The sequence below is a fragment of the Cyanistes caeruleus genome, chromosome 3 (assembly GCF_971803275.1).
Source record: "Cyanistes caeruleus chromosome 3, bCyaCae1.hap1.1, whole genome shotgun sequence".
NCBI classification, from domain to species: domain Eukaryota; kingdom Metazoa; phylum Chordata; class Aves; order Passeriformes; family Paridae; genus Cyanistes; species Cyanistes caeruleus.
In genome coordinates, this window is record NC_141703.1 from 88,472,620 (window position 1) to 88,487,816 (window position 15,197).

Here is a 15,197-nt window from a genome sequence, read left to right on the forward strand (position 1 = left end):
AGATTCTGTTAGGATGTCGAACATCAAATGTGTGAGATTTGTGTCCATCTGAATGATCAGCTTGGTTTTTATTTCCAGGGACAAGCTCAGCCATCAAATCCCACCATATGCAAACCCACACCACAAAGCAGGTGATATATTTATTATGCAATCTCTTCCATGCATTTAATAAGCTGCAATAATTCAGGGATGGTCTTCCCAGTGCACACTACAGGCAACTATTTGGTTTCAAGGTTTTGAAGCTGTGCAGCTGTTGGCTTTTTTTCTGACTACCCCTGGAAAACTTATTCTCACTTCTAAGCCAAAGAATGGCATTACTGCCGCTGATTCCAATACACACTCATAGATATCACATTTTCATTTACAATCTGATATTTATGCCCATTTTGTGTCTCTATAGAGAAGTTGCCATGAGTAAGTTCAGTTTTCATAGCTGCAAATTTTCTGGTGTTGTCTAATACACTTTCATGGTTCCCAAATTTCTTTTTGATGTGCAAGTCCTTTCATGCCTTAGGGAAGCACAGAAGAAAGCATGGAAGTACTTGAAACATTAATAAATAGGTGCTGGGGGCTGATATTATGGGCCAACTGGGTGCAGGAGGAGCTGGTGTCTTGGTGATGAATCAGAAATGCTAGGAGAGGGGGAAGGCATGTCAGGAAAGATTGGGAAGATGCAAAGCTTGAAGTGACACAGCAAGGGCAATCACAAAGCAAATGCCTTTCCAGAAGCACTCTGAATGGACATCAAAGGTGCAATACTGCTTTTTTCAGAATCAGAGACAAGGAAGCATGACAATACCTAGGTGGAATAGTTTGGCTGAGGTGATGGATCAGAAAGTTCCTATCTTTGATATGTTACACAGAAAAAACTCAGCAAGGTGTGAGTCAGAAGTTGGATTTGAGGACATAAGGAGAATTCAGAGCAGGAGACCTTACATGGGATGTAGGTCTGAATTAGGAGAAGAGTGTGTTCTCACCTCAACTGAAATTGGAATGAGGAGAATGAGATTAGGACAGCACTAATCATCCTGCTATAGCTGCATTAGGGATGAACAAGGCTAGTCTTCCTCATAAAGTTATAGGGTAAGTGTTGCTTGGAACAAAATGGGATCTGAATTGCAAAGGTTGATTCGTGATAATTATTTTGCTAGAAATAATAGTAAAATGTATGTTTACATACATCCAGCAACACAGAGAGGAAGCTGTAGAGAGCAGGGCACTGGGCCAAAGACCAAAGGTTTGTGGCAAAGCTTGGCTGAGGGTAAAGTCTTTTTCAGAGAAGCTGTGTTTGGAGGGATAGGGGGAAAAACATAAAGACAGTCACAGGAGCCTCTAGTGAGTCTAGAGTCTAGGTTTCATAAAGAATGTGCTCTTGGGACCCCAGTCACCATTGAGACCAGGAGAATATGAATGTTATTTCAAGCTACATCATATTTTCCATGGAACCTGGAAAGACTGGACAGTTTTGGAGAGAAACTGAATAAGAGGCTTCACAAATAATGAATCCAGATTGTGTGCCCAAACTCTGATGCTAGAAAGGATCACTGCAGTTTCAAGAAGACAGAAATAGTACATTGATATGGATCTGTACTTCTACAAGACTTATTTTGTGTACCTTTGAAAAATGTGAACTGCCCTAATAGCTTTCCAGAAATGCTGGCTTGTGGAAATACAGTGACTTTAGTACTGATGATCAAACACTTTTGGACCTCAAGTTCCCAGTTACATTAGCAATTGATCAAAGTCAAGGCAGTGAGTACAGGAATTCCTGGTTCTTGTGAAAACCTTCAGGTTTCAGCTCAGGACACTTTCTGAGAGTTTTCTGGGCATCTGTGATAAAATACTAATAGATGTAAAATCTATATAGTGAAGCACAGGCTCACAAAACCCAACTCATTCAATATCATTCTATATTTAATGTTGTTCAGCTACAGAGTAACACCACTGCAGCGTGGAAAATCACTGGCAAACTTACAGGGATATGCATATTACCCAAAATGACAGAACCAAAGGATGAAAAATTACTATTAGACTTCGGTAAGAAGTAAGGAAGTCAAAACAAGCACAAAATTGTAGAAGTACAAAACTTCATCATGGTTTAGACACAGACATTTTAGAATTTGGAAAGGTCATCATAAACTAAAAAACCTACAGAAATGTCACTTTCTTCCAATAAGCTAAACACAAAGAAACATTTTATAGAGAAATTGAAAGCTTCTGCTTAGTCTTTTAAAGTAAAGGAAAAACTAGCAGTTGGCAGAGAAGAGTGAAGCAAAGGGCAAAAAGACTGAAGAACAAAAGTCTCCGTGGACTCATCTTTGTTTTCTAGACTATGTGTAAAAGCAATTTAACAAGTGAAGACATGAACATATTTGAAGATAATTTACTTTACCAGATCAAAACTAGAAGACAGTTGAAATGGCCAGCAGACCAGTTAAAGCATGTTGGTCCCATTCTAACATTAAATGTTGGGTTTAGTTGCTGTACTGACTGGAGTGCATTGTAGTATCATTGATAATACAGCTCTTTCTGTACATCCTCTCTTTGGTATTTCTGTCCCACACTGGCTTTTTGGGTTTTGTCACCTCATGGCAGTTTCTCACTTTCTTCTTCACCAGTGCAATATGACTGAGCAAGGCCCAGCTGTCTGCTGCAGGGCATTGCCACGGGTCCTCTTCGTAGAAAACAGAGAAGAGGAAGCAAAATCAGTCGATGGAAGAATTTAGCTGGGTGGAGAGATGGGAAAGGCCAAAATCTCCGATGTGGTACACAGTAAGATCCAGCAAGATGGGATTCATAGCTTGGTTGTGAAGACATAGCATGGAAGTTAAACTTGTCAAGGTCTCCTTTACCTTGAGCAGTTAACTTCAACTAACTTGATTTGCCCTAAGTGTTCATTAATCTGGATTTTTTTGACACACCCACACCTGTGCCACTATATTGACTCTCAGGGTATTTTTTGTTAGCTCAGCTGCTTTCCTTCCCTGGAAACCTCCCAAAGTAACCTTTCTTGAGGGCTTAATTTTCACAGTAAACCACACTCAGATGAGAAGCTGAGGACTAATCATTATTAATTCAGCATGTCTAGTTGGTCTCAGACTTCTTTTTCCACAGGCCAGCGTAATTCCACAAATTCAAAACATATAAAGCAAAGTATAAGCCAGAAAACAAACCTAAATGCCTGAGATTGCTTCTGTCAAACCTGCATTGCTCAGATTCCAGCTGCTGTGACAGGGATCAAGGGCACCCCACTCAGGGGCATCGGCAGCATTTGTGGTACTTGAAACCACTCTTGGCTCTGTGTCTGCTTCATCTACCTGCAGGACATGTCTCAGTGCTTTCTCTCTCACTCTCTTTGTGTATTTACACCTCTAGGTGGGATTCCTCTTCCTTCTGGAGCTTGTCTCAGCAGGAAGGTTTCCTGCAGGGAGCAGAAAAGCCTGCTGCTTCAGTTCAGTTCTCACCCTGTCACTCCTACCTGAACCTGGGGTTGCCGCCTTGCACCTGGGAAGTCCTCTCCAGCCCAGTTAGCTTAACTTCGGCAGGCTGAGCTGACCTGTTCTCTCCCCTGCCTTTCTACTTCCTTGGCTGTGATTCAGATTTGGCTGCCAGGTTCACTAAACAGACTGGCCTCCATAATCTGAGAGTACCTGAGTCTCCAGCTTGTTAAACCTTTAAAATGTGGAAGACACCTTACTCTGAAAAAAGCTGCAGGTGCAGCTCATCTCCCAGATTTATGAACTTACTTTTTTTCTGTGATGTTCATGGAATCTGGTTCCTGCAGCTTCCCTGACCAGGCCTTTCCTTCACTTTTCCTTTTGCTTTTGCAGGAAAGCCTGTACATGGGGTCCTGTCTTATGCCCAGGATGACTTCGTGGAGATCCTCTAGTCCAACCTCCCTGCCAAGGCAGGGTCACCAGGAGCAAAGAGGTTACCAGGTGCAAATAATAGAACAGGAATGCGTCCAGTTGGGCTTTCAATGTCTTCAGAAAGGAAAACCTCACGGATCTCAGCCTGTTCCAGCGCTCTGCCACCCTCAGTGTAAAGAAGTTCTTCCTCCAGTTGAGGAACACTTCTTGTGTTCAAGTTCGTGGCTCCTCGCCCTGTGGCCTGGCACCATCCTCTTGTCACCCACCCTTGAGATATTTATGTGCGTTAATGAGATCCCCTCTCAGCCTCCTCTAGGCAAAACAGGCCCAGATCCCTCGTAAGAGAGACGCTCCAGTCCCCTCAGCATCTTCGCGGCCTCCCACGGGCCCTCTCCCGTAGCTGCCCGTCCCAGCGCTGTTTCCCCACCCACACGCGCCGGTTCCGCTCCGGGCCCCGCTCCCGCTCCCCGCGGGGGCCGCGCCGGCCCCGCCCCCTCCCCGCCCCTTCCCCGCCCCCTCCCCGCCCCCGGGCCCCGGCCGCGCCCCGCGCGCGTGCGCCGCCCGCCGCCGCCGCGCAGGCGCCGTGAAGGCGGGCAGAGGGTCCGGAGCGGGACCGGCGCGGCGGCCGCTCCCGGTGTCGTTCTCAGCGGGGCCCCGGCGCGGCCAGGGGGATGCGCCTCCGCCCGGCCCGGACAAGGGGACGTGGGTGGAGCGACGCCGCGCGCCAGGCCGGGCTCCCGGCTCCCCGCTGCCGCTCGTCCCGCAGCCCCGCGGCCGCGGAGCTCGGGGAGCGTCGTTGACCGGAGTCGCTCGCTCGGGCCCGGCTGGTCCCGCGGCGAGGGAAGGGGGCGCGCAGGTAGCGGGGCGACCGCGCCCCGGCCCGAACCCCCGTGGGGGCGGGGGCCGTCGGGGCGGCCCGGCCTCCCCCCTGCCCTCCCTTCCCCCGGCGCCCGCGGGGAGGATGATGATGGTGCAGCCGCCCGCAGCCCCCGAGGCTGGCCGGGGCCGCCCTCCGCAGGGGCTGAGGGGATGAGCCGTGCCCCGCCGGGGGGTCGCTAGCGGAAGGATGACCACTCCCGCCCTGCTGCCGCTCTCCGGGCGGAGGCTGCCCCCGCTGAACCTGGGGGCCTCCGCCTTCCCGCACCACAGGGCTACCTTGAGACTCTCCGAAAAATTTATCCTGCTCCTTATTCTTAGTGCCTTCATCACCCTGTGCTTCGGGGCGTTCTTCTTCCTCCCCGACTCCTCGAAGCATAAGCGCTTTGACCTGGGCTTGGAGGATGTGCTCATTCCCCACGTGGACACCAGCAAAGGGGGCAAGAACCTCGGCGGCTTCCTTATCCACGGGCAAGGGCACGACGAGCACCGGCACAGGTGGGTGCCTCGCTCGCCGGCAAGGGAGCGGGACTGGGTGACAGGGAGATCCCTTGAATTAGGTCCTTCCCGCACTGCTGTCCCTCCTCTCACCGACATCCTCGTGTCTCCCCGACGTGTATCAACTTCTGAGCGCTAGCCTTGTGTCCTCCAGCTGCCATATGTAGCTGTGGCTCCATGTTGCCTTCCCCAGTGTGAACTTAGCCTTCTGGCGAGCGAGAGCTGGGAGGGCAAATACGAGGTGTCCTCCAGCGACTGATTTATTTTCTCACCCTAGCCAGTTCCATGCATCAGCCATGGAAAGAAGGGGGTTAAGTTATGGTATTTGTGGAGACAGCGTAAGTGACTGAAAAACTGCCGCATCTCTTCTGTAGCTATTATGTGCTTACTCAAAACAGCTGCTTGTTGCTGAATAGTGCACAAGAACTTTGATCTGAAAAAGACTTCATGCTGTGATCCAGAGGCTGTCAGCCTATGACGTGCAGGGCACAGAACTAGTGCAGATGGCACAATTGCCTTTTTCTGGCCCTTAAAATCACTTGCTCTAATGTTAATCCAGACGACTGAAGGTGCCGATGGCTGAGTTTCCTTAATTGTATTTGCCAGCATAAAGAAATCACAGATAAAATATAAAATAAGAGTATCAAGGGTAGATATGCTGTATCAACAGCTTTTTGGGGCCACCTAAAGCTTTGTGTGGTGCAAGCCTCTAAATGTTCAGGACTGGATCATGTGAAGTTAAGCATTGATAACAGAGGTAAAAAAACCTTGAAAAATGATTACACAGTATATTTGCTTCTAACATACTTCAGTTGCCTAAATCCTACCCTGCTGCCTGGTTCTTAATGAAGCTGACAGATCTCTCTTCGCTGTCAGAGATGTGTTAAAATATGATGATGGGTGATAAAATACCTGCATTTCCATACTCAAATTAGTAATACAGGGAATTTTAAAGAAAGGTTACTTAGGCTGATAGTGTTCCTTTGAAAACATCTTCAAATGTATCTTACTGGCATAAGAATTATTTAAAGGTTATTTGTATGAGATTAAAAGGAGTTGGTTTAATCTACTTCTTTTTATTTTTCTGTTATGAGTTATAAAGAATACTTGAATACTACGGTATTTTTCCTTAAGGCATCCTCGCTGTTGGATGTCTTGGGGCACTCAACATGAGCCCTTTCTCCCTATCTGAAAAGGCATGGGTACTTAATATTCAGCAAGGACTTATTTTGTCTATGATGTTAATTGCTGGTGTGGTTAAACGCTGTATTAAACATAGGTTTAGACAGTGTCTAATATGCCTTTGAAGTTCTTGTCTCTCACTGTGTGTGTTTATTTTTTTTTTTGTGTATGTGTGATCTTATTTCTTAGCTTCCTCAGTCCCTGTGGCACATGCAGTCAAATCAGTTTCTAAAATATAGGGCAGATGAAACAAAAACAAGAGTTCAGAAATGTTCAGAACTCCAACTGTGGCTGTTGTACCTTGTGTTGCCCAGTAGATGGGCTGTAGAAAAAAGGAGTCTGTTGATAGTGATAGTTCATATGAATCCTTTCCAGGTTCCCTCTTTTAGTTACTGAGGCCACAGTTTTAGGAATGAAGTACATACTTTTTTGTGTGTCACATGTAGATAAGCAGTAGCTTACAACTGTCAGAGCTAAATGCATTTTGGTTGTTTGGGACCCATTCTTAAACAAGGTGGTTATCCTGGTTATCAGTTAGCTGTGCTGTGGTTCCTGTATTGCTATGACACCTCGCACCTGCCCTCCATCCAAAATTTCCCTGTCACGTTCATTTTTTGAGCTGTTATTTGAGCAGGAATAGTTATTATTCCTGTTGTTTTAGCTTTGCAAACCAGGCATATCTTAACTACTCAAAATGCCTGCCTGCTTAACCTGCTTGTAAGACCCCTGTGTGAATGTCACAATATTCATTGTGAAGCAAGGGTATGTGCTTTACTTTTGAAGCAACTTCTTTGGCTGATTACCACAGTTTTACCAATGGGCTATTTGCCGTCAGCTTGGGGCTGCTGTGGTTGTTTACCATAATGGAAAATACATGCTGCCATTTTCCTCACTGAGTTCTTGTTCCTGGATTGCAGGGACATTGACAGATGGTATTTTAAGAAAGTGTAGGATCTTCAGTGGTGAGCTCTAGATTACTTATTGTCTCAGTTTGGGACGGAAAAATTTGTTCTGCTTACTATCAAGGGGCAAAATCAAGTATCAGCTACTTTGTAAGTGTTGTTTTTTGGGTGAGGCAGAGGAGTTACGGTACAAAAGGTCGAGAGAAATTAACGTAATCCTAATATATGAAGGAGGATGTAGTCTAAGATGTGAGATGTGAGGATGGATTGACAAGCTGTATTTTGAGAAATTGAGGGGCTTCAGAACTAATTGGATCAAAGGTCATTCATATGTAGTATAGACTTGATTATGAAATGACAGATGATTTGATTTAGTCACTAAAAAGGAAAGTGTTTCTTCTGTGAATGCTGGTATTGATGTCTATCAAATGATAAAACACACATCTTATTATACTGCTCCCTTGGTATATAGGCTGTAATATTTTAATGCTCATTTTGCCTTACTCAAATCTTGTAGGCTACTGGAAAATATTTCTATTTCTGTCTTCTAGAAAAATGCAGTGGTGTAGGTAGAAAATCATTGTAACAACCATACTTTAGTGTTGGGTGTGCAAACAATGATTCCCCCTGGACTTTCTCTGTATTCCTTGCATTGCTTTCCCACCTCTTCCCCTGGGCACCCTTGACATTCTTGAGTGCTTTTATTTTTATTGTTACAGTGGTTACCCCTTGCTGACATTAACTTTACATCTTCTATTAAATTGTTTTCTTTACTGCTCCTGTCCCTCTTTTACCCTTCCAGGCAGAAAAATGAGGAGGGGGGGAAGCCCTACTCCCTTCCTGATGGTCTTAAATATTTATTCAAGAATTGCAGTGTTCTTGCCTATCTCCAGAGAAAAACACATTTCTTCTAAGAAGATGGTTAAAATCTGGACTAAAACTGCAATTTGTGTTTGGGAAATGGATGGGCTGTATTGCAAGGTAATACTCACTTTCAGCTGTTCATTTCATCTGTAAGCTCTTCCTGCAGGGTAGTGCTTGGGGAATAATGTTGGGAAGGTGTACCAGAAATTTTTGTCTTTGAGAGGAGAAAGGATTAGTCCAGGACTTAGGATGATACATGCATACATACAGTTTTAAAAAATCAATTTCACTTCCTGAAGATGTATTTCTTTCCATTTCCAATAGGATATTGCACAGATTCTGGAATGAGAGCTGCATGGTTTTGCAGACACATCTTGCCAAACAAACTTATGTAGCACCCAAAATTTGTTACGTGATTTTAGATAACTGTAATTTTTCCCAAACTTCTGCATCTCTTGCCACACAAAGATACTTAAGGTGTTTCTTACTATCCAGTTACTTTTCAAGCATGTGTGGTATTTCATTCTTCAATACTAGATCTAAAAGATAGCTCTGGAAGTAAACCAAAACATTCTTATAGCTTCTTTGCATCTCATGCAAATGAGTGAGAATGCAAATACCCTGTAATCTCCTTGATTTCTCAGAGTTTTTAAAAATAAGATTATCTGCAATATGAAAATTGAGAAGACTTGTTTCTTTAATGATGTGTCAAAGCAGCTGCTCGCTGTATTACTTGACAAAAGCTAAAGCCATTTCTGTGGTGAAAGTACATTAATCTTAGAGGCAACGAATAATGTAATTTTATGAACTCATAGCTACTTTGTAGCAGCATTTGGACTGCTGCTGGGCAAACAGTTCAATCCTTCAGAACTTGTGAAGATGTAGCTTCAGCTGCTGAATTCCTGTGTATCACTTCAAGTCAACATTTCTGTCTTGTGTTTAAAAAAACCAGCTCACCAACCCTCAAGTCGTCAGGTTGACAGCCGCTGCTGCTAATACAAGTGCCCACCTCAATGTCCTTGGCCTTTGTGTGGCAGTGAGTATAAATCCATTTAAATCATGCTTTTGACTGTTTCTGGAATGCTGAGGAATACTGATTGCTCTGTTATGCAAAGATGGAAGCTCTGCAGTCTGATATGAGTTGTGGGCCAGCAGCTGTATGGCAATAGTCTAAAAGTGCTCTTTCTTCTGTTGCTCAGTATGTGGTTGTCTCTGGTAGTAGCAGCTGCTGTCTCTACTCTTAGGAGGTGAAAGTAAAAACTATTCTGAAGTGCTTTTGGTTTTAATCTCTTCTAATGTCTACATTTTTTTTTAAAGGAACTTGAAAAGCTTAGTATGCTTCTTTTGAATCCCTTTATCTTCTCTCATCTATATGACTTAATTAGCTATAGTAAAAGTGGGCAGAGGAGATAATTTAGCTTCTATTACTCAGTGGGATCACTGTCTTCTGTCATCCTCTGCCATGCCATTGGATATAAAAGTGCATAAAACTCTTTGCTCTTCCTTTCCAACTTTACTTGAGGCACAGTTCATTAATGAAATTAAGAGTATTTGCTATTGTGATTCAGGGAACCTGTTTTTTCCCTTGAAAAATCAGGAGCCGCTCTAGTGCCTTCATCCCAGCTCCTACTCCACTCAATTTTTCAGTGCATGAGATTGAGCCTGTCTTCAGAGCAGACTCCCCACAGTCACTCCGAATTGTGGGCACTGATTTTAAGCTGAGATGCTTGATCTAGAATCAAGGATTTTGTGGAGTGCCACATTTAGGAAATGCAAGTCCTCATGGTGACACCTCTGGAGCCAGTGAGGGCAGGATAGCGTGTTCCAAGTCAGGCTTCAGAAACATCTCTAGTGGTTAGGGTGAAGTTGAGGTGTCTGGTGGTAGTCTTCAGCTGCTGAAGCTTTTGCAAGAATACTGACCCTCTTTATTTGAAGACTTTTCTCAGCTAGAGCTTTTAGGAGGCACATGTTATTCTTTTCTCTGGAGCCTGTGTTGAGAAGAGACTTGAGAGATGATGCTGGTACTTGAAGAATTATGGGAGTTTGATGTCTTCTGGAGTGCCCACATTATAACCTTAATCTTAATTGGGGTTTTTCCTGAAGTTGTGCTGGGCAGTAGGAGAGGTGCCCTCTTGCATTATATCTAAGGGTCTGCTGAAATTAGCACTTTATGTTGTAGGCTGAGAAATGCTTTCAGCTTTGAAATACAAAATGCATATTCTAGACCATCTGTTTAGATGTCCTCCCTCCTCCCCCCCCCCCCATCTGCTGAACAGCCTACATCATATGTAGAGAACTGCTTTCTTCATGTTCTCTTGCTGTACTCCAGTTAGTCAAAGTATTTCCTGTATTATGAAAGAGAGGAGTTGAGTGCTGGTGTTCTCCAGTTCTTACCCTTTCCAGTAAAAAACAAAAAAGCTTGAACTTACTGTTTTTCTGCGTGATCCACACTTTGTCTACACGCTGGAAAACAATCAGGCGTGGGAAAACTGCCGAAAGCCTGCTGGCTGGATTTAGGCCAGCTAGTGGGTGGGAGGCAGTAGCAATTTGGTTCATTTGGAGTTTTGTAGATTAAAATCTCAGAAGAACTTTAGCATAAATGTGGGTTGCTTGATGACGGTAGCAGTGCAGGCAATAGTAAGCAGTATGGCTAGTTGTGGGCATACTGCACTACAAGAGCTCCCCCATCTTCTGATCCTTAGCGTTTCCTGTAGTAAATACAAACAGTCTTAATCCTACTGGGCTAGTTCTGAGTTATGGGTTTTTTCTTCCTTACAACAAATATTACCAAACTTATAATTAGTTTTATGTACACATGTGGTATGTGTATGTTTTCATAACAATTGAACCAAGGCTGAATGTGGGCAAAGAAGTGAAATTTTGTAATGCTTTTCTTCTTATGTCCAGGAAGCCTGTAAAATTCTAAACATGGTCAGTGCTTTTATTCCACCATCCTTCACTTTTAATTATTGCAGCTCTCAATGTTGAGAAAGTCTGGTCTCATGGGTAGGCAGCTGTTTCTCAAGTAGTTTTTCAGGCTAACAGAGTAGGAACTTGGGGACACATGTTTGAGTATAGCTTGTGGGATTTGTTCTTTTCCTTTTCAGAAGCAGGCTTAAGTGAGTGCTGTCATCTGTCTTAATTTAGTAATTGCCACTTTTTTCTCACTAGATTGTCACTTTTTTACTGAAATGTAGAGTTCTGTTGCAAGTAAACAGTGGGGAGAGGGGTGTTTGATAGGCCAATAAGCCAGTAAGGGGCAAGAAAGGGAAAAAAGAAATGCCTTTTTCCTACCACCTCAAACCACAAATAAAAAATCCCCGAGAGCTCCAAATATGTATTTGTTACAGACATACAGTCCTGTATGCCTGTAACTGTTTTATTTAGAGTGAATACATATATTCATGGGGGGGGGAAGTTTTTGTGACTTAAGTTCTTGTCATACGTTTGCTCATAGAATATGTAGGCTTTTGGTTCCTTTTGTCTAATCTAGTGCCCTGTATAAGAGCAAATTATGCAACTTCATCCATTCACTCAAGTATGTGGAGGTTCTGTGTTATTTTTGAGCTCTACAAATAGTAAATGATAAGTAGTAAAGGGAGATAAATTTTCCTGGTAACTTCCATTCCTTCCATTTTTGTTTTCTTGGAGTAACTAACCAGGTACACTGGCATTTCTAAGATTTAAAAAGAAAAAAAAAAAAAAAAAAAAGCAGGCTGTGGAGATAGGTTAGTAAGTAACCTGTAATAAGCTTTTTTTATCTAAAGACTGCTATTGAAGGGTCTGTTTAGTCTTGTGTCCGAAGCCAACAGAGTTTATGTGGGCATGCTATTGACACATTGTAGCTCTCACTGACCCTTCCCTGGTCAATCAGTAGCAAAGGGTGATCTGTTAGACTAAGTATTTTTCTGTGTCTTGTGTGTGTCCTGATGCTGAGGGAAAGACCTTAATTGGGAGCAGTGCTGAAGGAACGATCACAGAGCCCAAGAGTAGTTTGTGATACTTCTGCTGCTGCTAGTCAGTCTGCACAAGTGTAATTTTGAGCCAGCCACAGCATGAGTCTTCTGTTCTTCACTTGTTAGAGAAGGGTGGTTGGAAATGAATGCTGTGGGAAGGAAAACCTGGGTTTTGTGGGGTAGCAGTAGCAATGGGGTGTGTTTACTGAGGTAGTAGAAAACATTGGGACAGAAAGAAAGGCCATTCATGTTTGAAATACAGGGCTGTGTTAGTTCTGCTTCCCAGAGGTTTTATTTGCCCAAACATTGAATCATATTTGTCATTCTGTCTTGCTGCCTTTGTTCTTTTAAATATTCTTATGATGCACACCTATGAACTGGATTACCTTGCATATTGTATTCAGCATCAGTTTCGTTAATGTTTGATGTGCTCTGTTACTTGTTAGTTAACTCTTAAGCCACTGAAGGATTTTGGTAGTGCTTCCTCAGCTCCTTGCAGTAGCACTGCCATTGCAGCTTCCAGTGGCCAGCTAGCTATTTTCTGTGATTCTATTTGAGACAGCAAGTTTGAGGTTTTCACTAGGCTTAACATTATGTAATCTGATCAGTGTGGCATGAGCAAAATTACAGTTTTAAGGAAGTGCATGTGACGAAAGTATTTTCTTGCTATATAAAGCTCTAAGAGCTCCTCAATGAGATTACTTTGTGTCTGTTAGCACCAGCATGCAGAACTGTCAATTTTCACAGAATCCTAGAAAGGTTTGGGTTGGAAGATAATGGAAAAAATTTCAATTGTTAGCTCCCCTGCTAAAAGCAGGGACACCTTCTGCTAGACCAGGTTGCTCAAAGCCCCATACAGCCTGGCCTTGAACCCTTCCAGGGATGGGGCATCCATAGGTGTTCTGGACAGCTCATTCCAGTGTCTCATCACCCTCACAGTAAAGAATTTCTTCCTAATATCTAATCTAAACCTTTTTCAGTTTAAGGCCATTCTCCCTTACTCTATCACTACATGCCCTTGTAAAAAGTCCCTCTCCAGCTTTTTTGTAGGACCCCTTTTGGTACTAGAAGGCTGGTAGAAGGTCTCCATGGGTCTCTCTCCAGGCTGAATGAACCCCAACTCTCTCAGCCTGTCTTCATAAAGAGATACTCCATCTTTTTCTGTATGCTAGTACCTGGCTGGAAGTCTTTTGCACGATGGCATTCATGTCAGCTGAGTTTTAGCACCATTTGCAGGCCAGCAAGGCATTTGAAGCTTGCACAGACAAGCTGCGTAAGTATTTTCTCAGTAATTTGTTATCAGATCTCTGTCTGACCTGCTGACATGTTTTAAGGCTGAAGTGTACCATCAGGCCACTTAAGAGCAGGTGACCATCGGCTGTAAATCAAACTAATCCAATTTACTTTTTATTGGATCAACCGGAATGTACTTACAAAGGGTGGGAAAAACATACCATTTATGGGAGCAGCATATCTCTTAAATCCTTTGGTGGGAATGGGAAGGTCATATCTTCTTGCTTTGACTGTCCTGCTGGATAAACAAACCTGTGGTAAATATACTGAGTTCTATTCCTGGTTTAAGTTTGTTGACTAGTAAGAATAGCTCACAGCCATGTGCTGTTTCCTCAGTACATTTTTCTGGGTATGTTGCTGTCTTTACCAATGTATTGCATTTTGAGGGCTGTTTGCTGTTCTCTCAATGCAAGATCTGCTTTTGCTCCAGAATACTTGCATTCTTTCTACAGTATATTTAGAGAATCGTAATCCAGAGCTTTCTGGACCACAAACTTCCTGTTTGTTTTTATTACTTTTATAAAATAAAATTTGCTGTACTCTTTAAAAACAAAACTTGAAAAAAAGACCTTCCTCTCTCTTGGCTTGCAGTAGTGGGAAAGATGCTTGGAGAAGAGGGAAGTTATTTATTTTCCTGGTTAAGATACAATTTATTTTTTTTTTTTCACAGAAAGAAAGTATTTTGTCATGAAAAAAATGATAGCATGATCTAGCTTGACTCAGAACTGTGTTTCTAGTGACCTTTTAAATCTGTTAATCAGTTTTATCTTGGAAACACTGATGACTATTTAATTCTAAACTTAATAATTGCAGATCATGCAAGCATGTGTCTTTTTTTCCAGTACTGTAATCACACAGCCTTAGTTTCCTAAAGGCATCTGTTCTGCTGTCACTGACTTCTATTTGAGTGGAAAGTGTTCTCCAAGTGATTAAGTAACACATGTAGTGAATTCTGAATTGGAATGCACAGAGTTCTGTGGAAGAAAATATTGCAGAGGTGTAAGAGGCTCTTTGCATTGTGGAGTTCTGATGTTATAACGAGTATAATGGAAATTCAGATTTCTAATTTGTGAATAATTCCACCTTCAGACAGTGGAATCCATGACAAAATATTAATGGGTCTGTAATACTGCCATTTTCAAATAAATAGAAAAAAATCAGAACAAATGTGAAATAATGCAAGCAATTAAACAAAACTTCAACTTCAGTTTTATCACTGTCTCACATTATTTTAACTGGTTGTTACTCTGAACTGTTCTGATTTAGATACTTAAAAACAGTTAGGCTGGATCTGCTAATTGTTACACTTGTTATATGGCTCCAGATCCATGCAGTGAAAAGTTCAAAGAGTTTCACTGTTACACCTGTTTTTACATGAAATGATTTACTTTTTCAAATCCCAGATGCTGGAAGGGAACTTAACTGCTCTTCAGTAACTGTCACACTGATAATGATAACTAATTTTTTTTTAGTGATGTATCATGTCTGGGAGCTTTGTAATTTTGAGGGTCTGATACCTATGGGAGGATACTAAGGTATCTCTGTATGTGATGTCTGTAAACTGCCCAGTGAGGTGGATAATCAGTTGTCACTGCCATCATTTAAGTACTTGAATGTGAAACTTCAAAGCCAGTGGCTAAGGAGATGACTGAAACTGTACTGGCAGTTTTTATGAATAACTTCTATATGAAAATGGTTCAGTATTTACTTGAAGTGGCATTGATGAACATGATGATTGGAAATAGTTGAGAGTTTTA

General features: G+C 42.8%; 2 protein-coding genes across 7 annotated transcripts in view; one reads left to right on the forward strand and one right to left on the reverse strand.

Moving 5' to 3' along the window:
- Positions 1–4,364, reverse strand: part of CD86 (CD86 molecule) — a 38,796-nt gene extending 34,432 nt beyond the window's left edge. For 3 of the 6 annotated variants that reach the window (XR_015284957.1, XM_086882798.1, XM_086882797.1), the window contains exon 1: positions 3,747–4,325. The gene's annotated coding sequence lies outside the window, so the exon portion shown is untranslated. Of the gene's footprint in view, positions 1–3,746 lie in introns of all 6 variants that reach the window. The other 3 variants (XR_015284959.1, XM_086882793.1, XM_086882794.1) reach the window with 3 other exon arrangements.
- Positions 4,365–4,746: 382 nt separating this feature from the next.
- The window catches only part of MAN1A2 (mannosidase alpha class 1A member 2), a 132,753-nt gene continuing 122,302 nt past the window's right edge, over positions 4,747–15,197 (forward strand). The window contains exon 1 of the mRNA XM_023940350.2: positions 4,747–5,243. Coding sequence (XP_023796118.1) covers positions 4,936–5,243 — 308 coding nt within the window. The 5' untranslated portion in view covers positions 4,747–4,935. The remainder of the gene's footprint in view (positions 5,244–15,197) is intronic.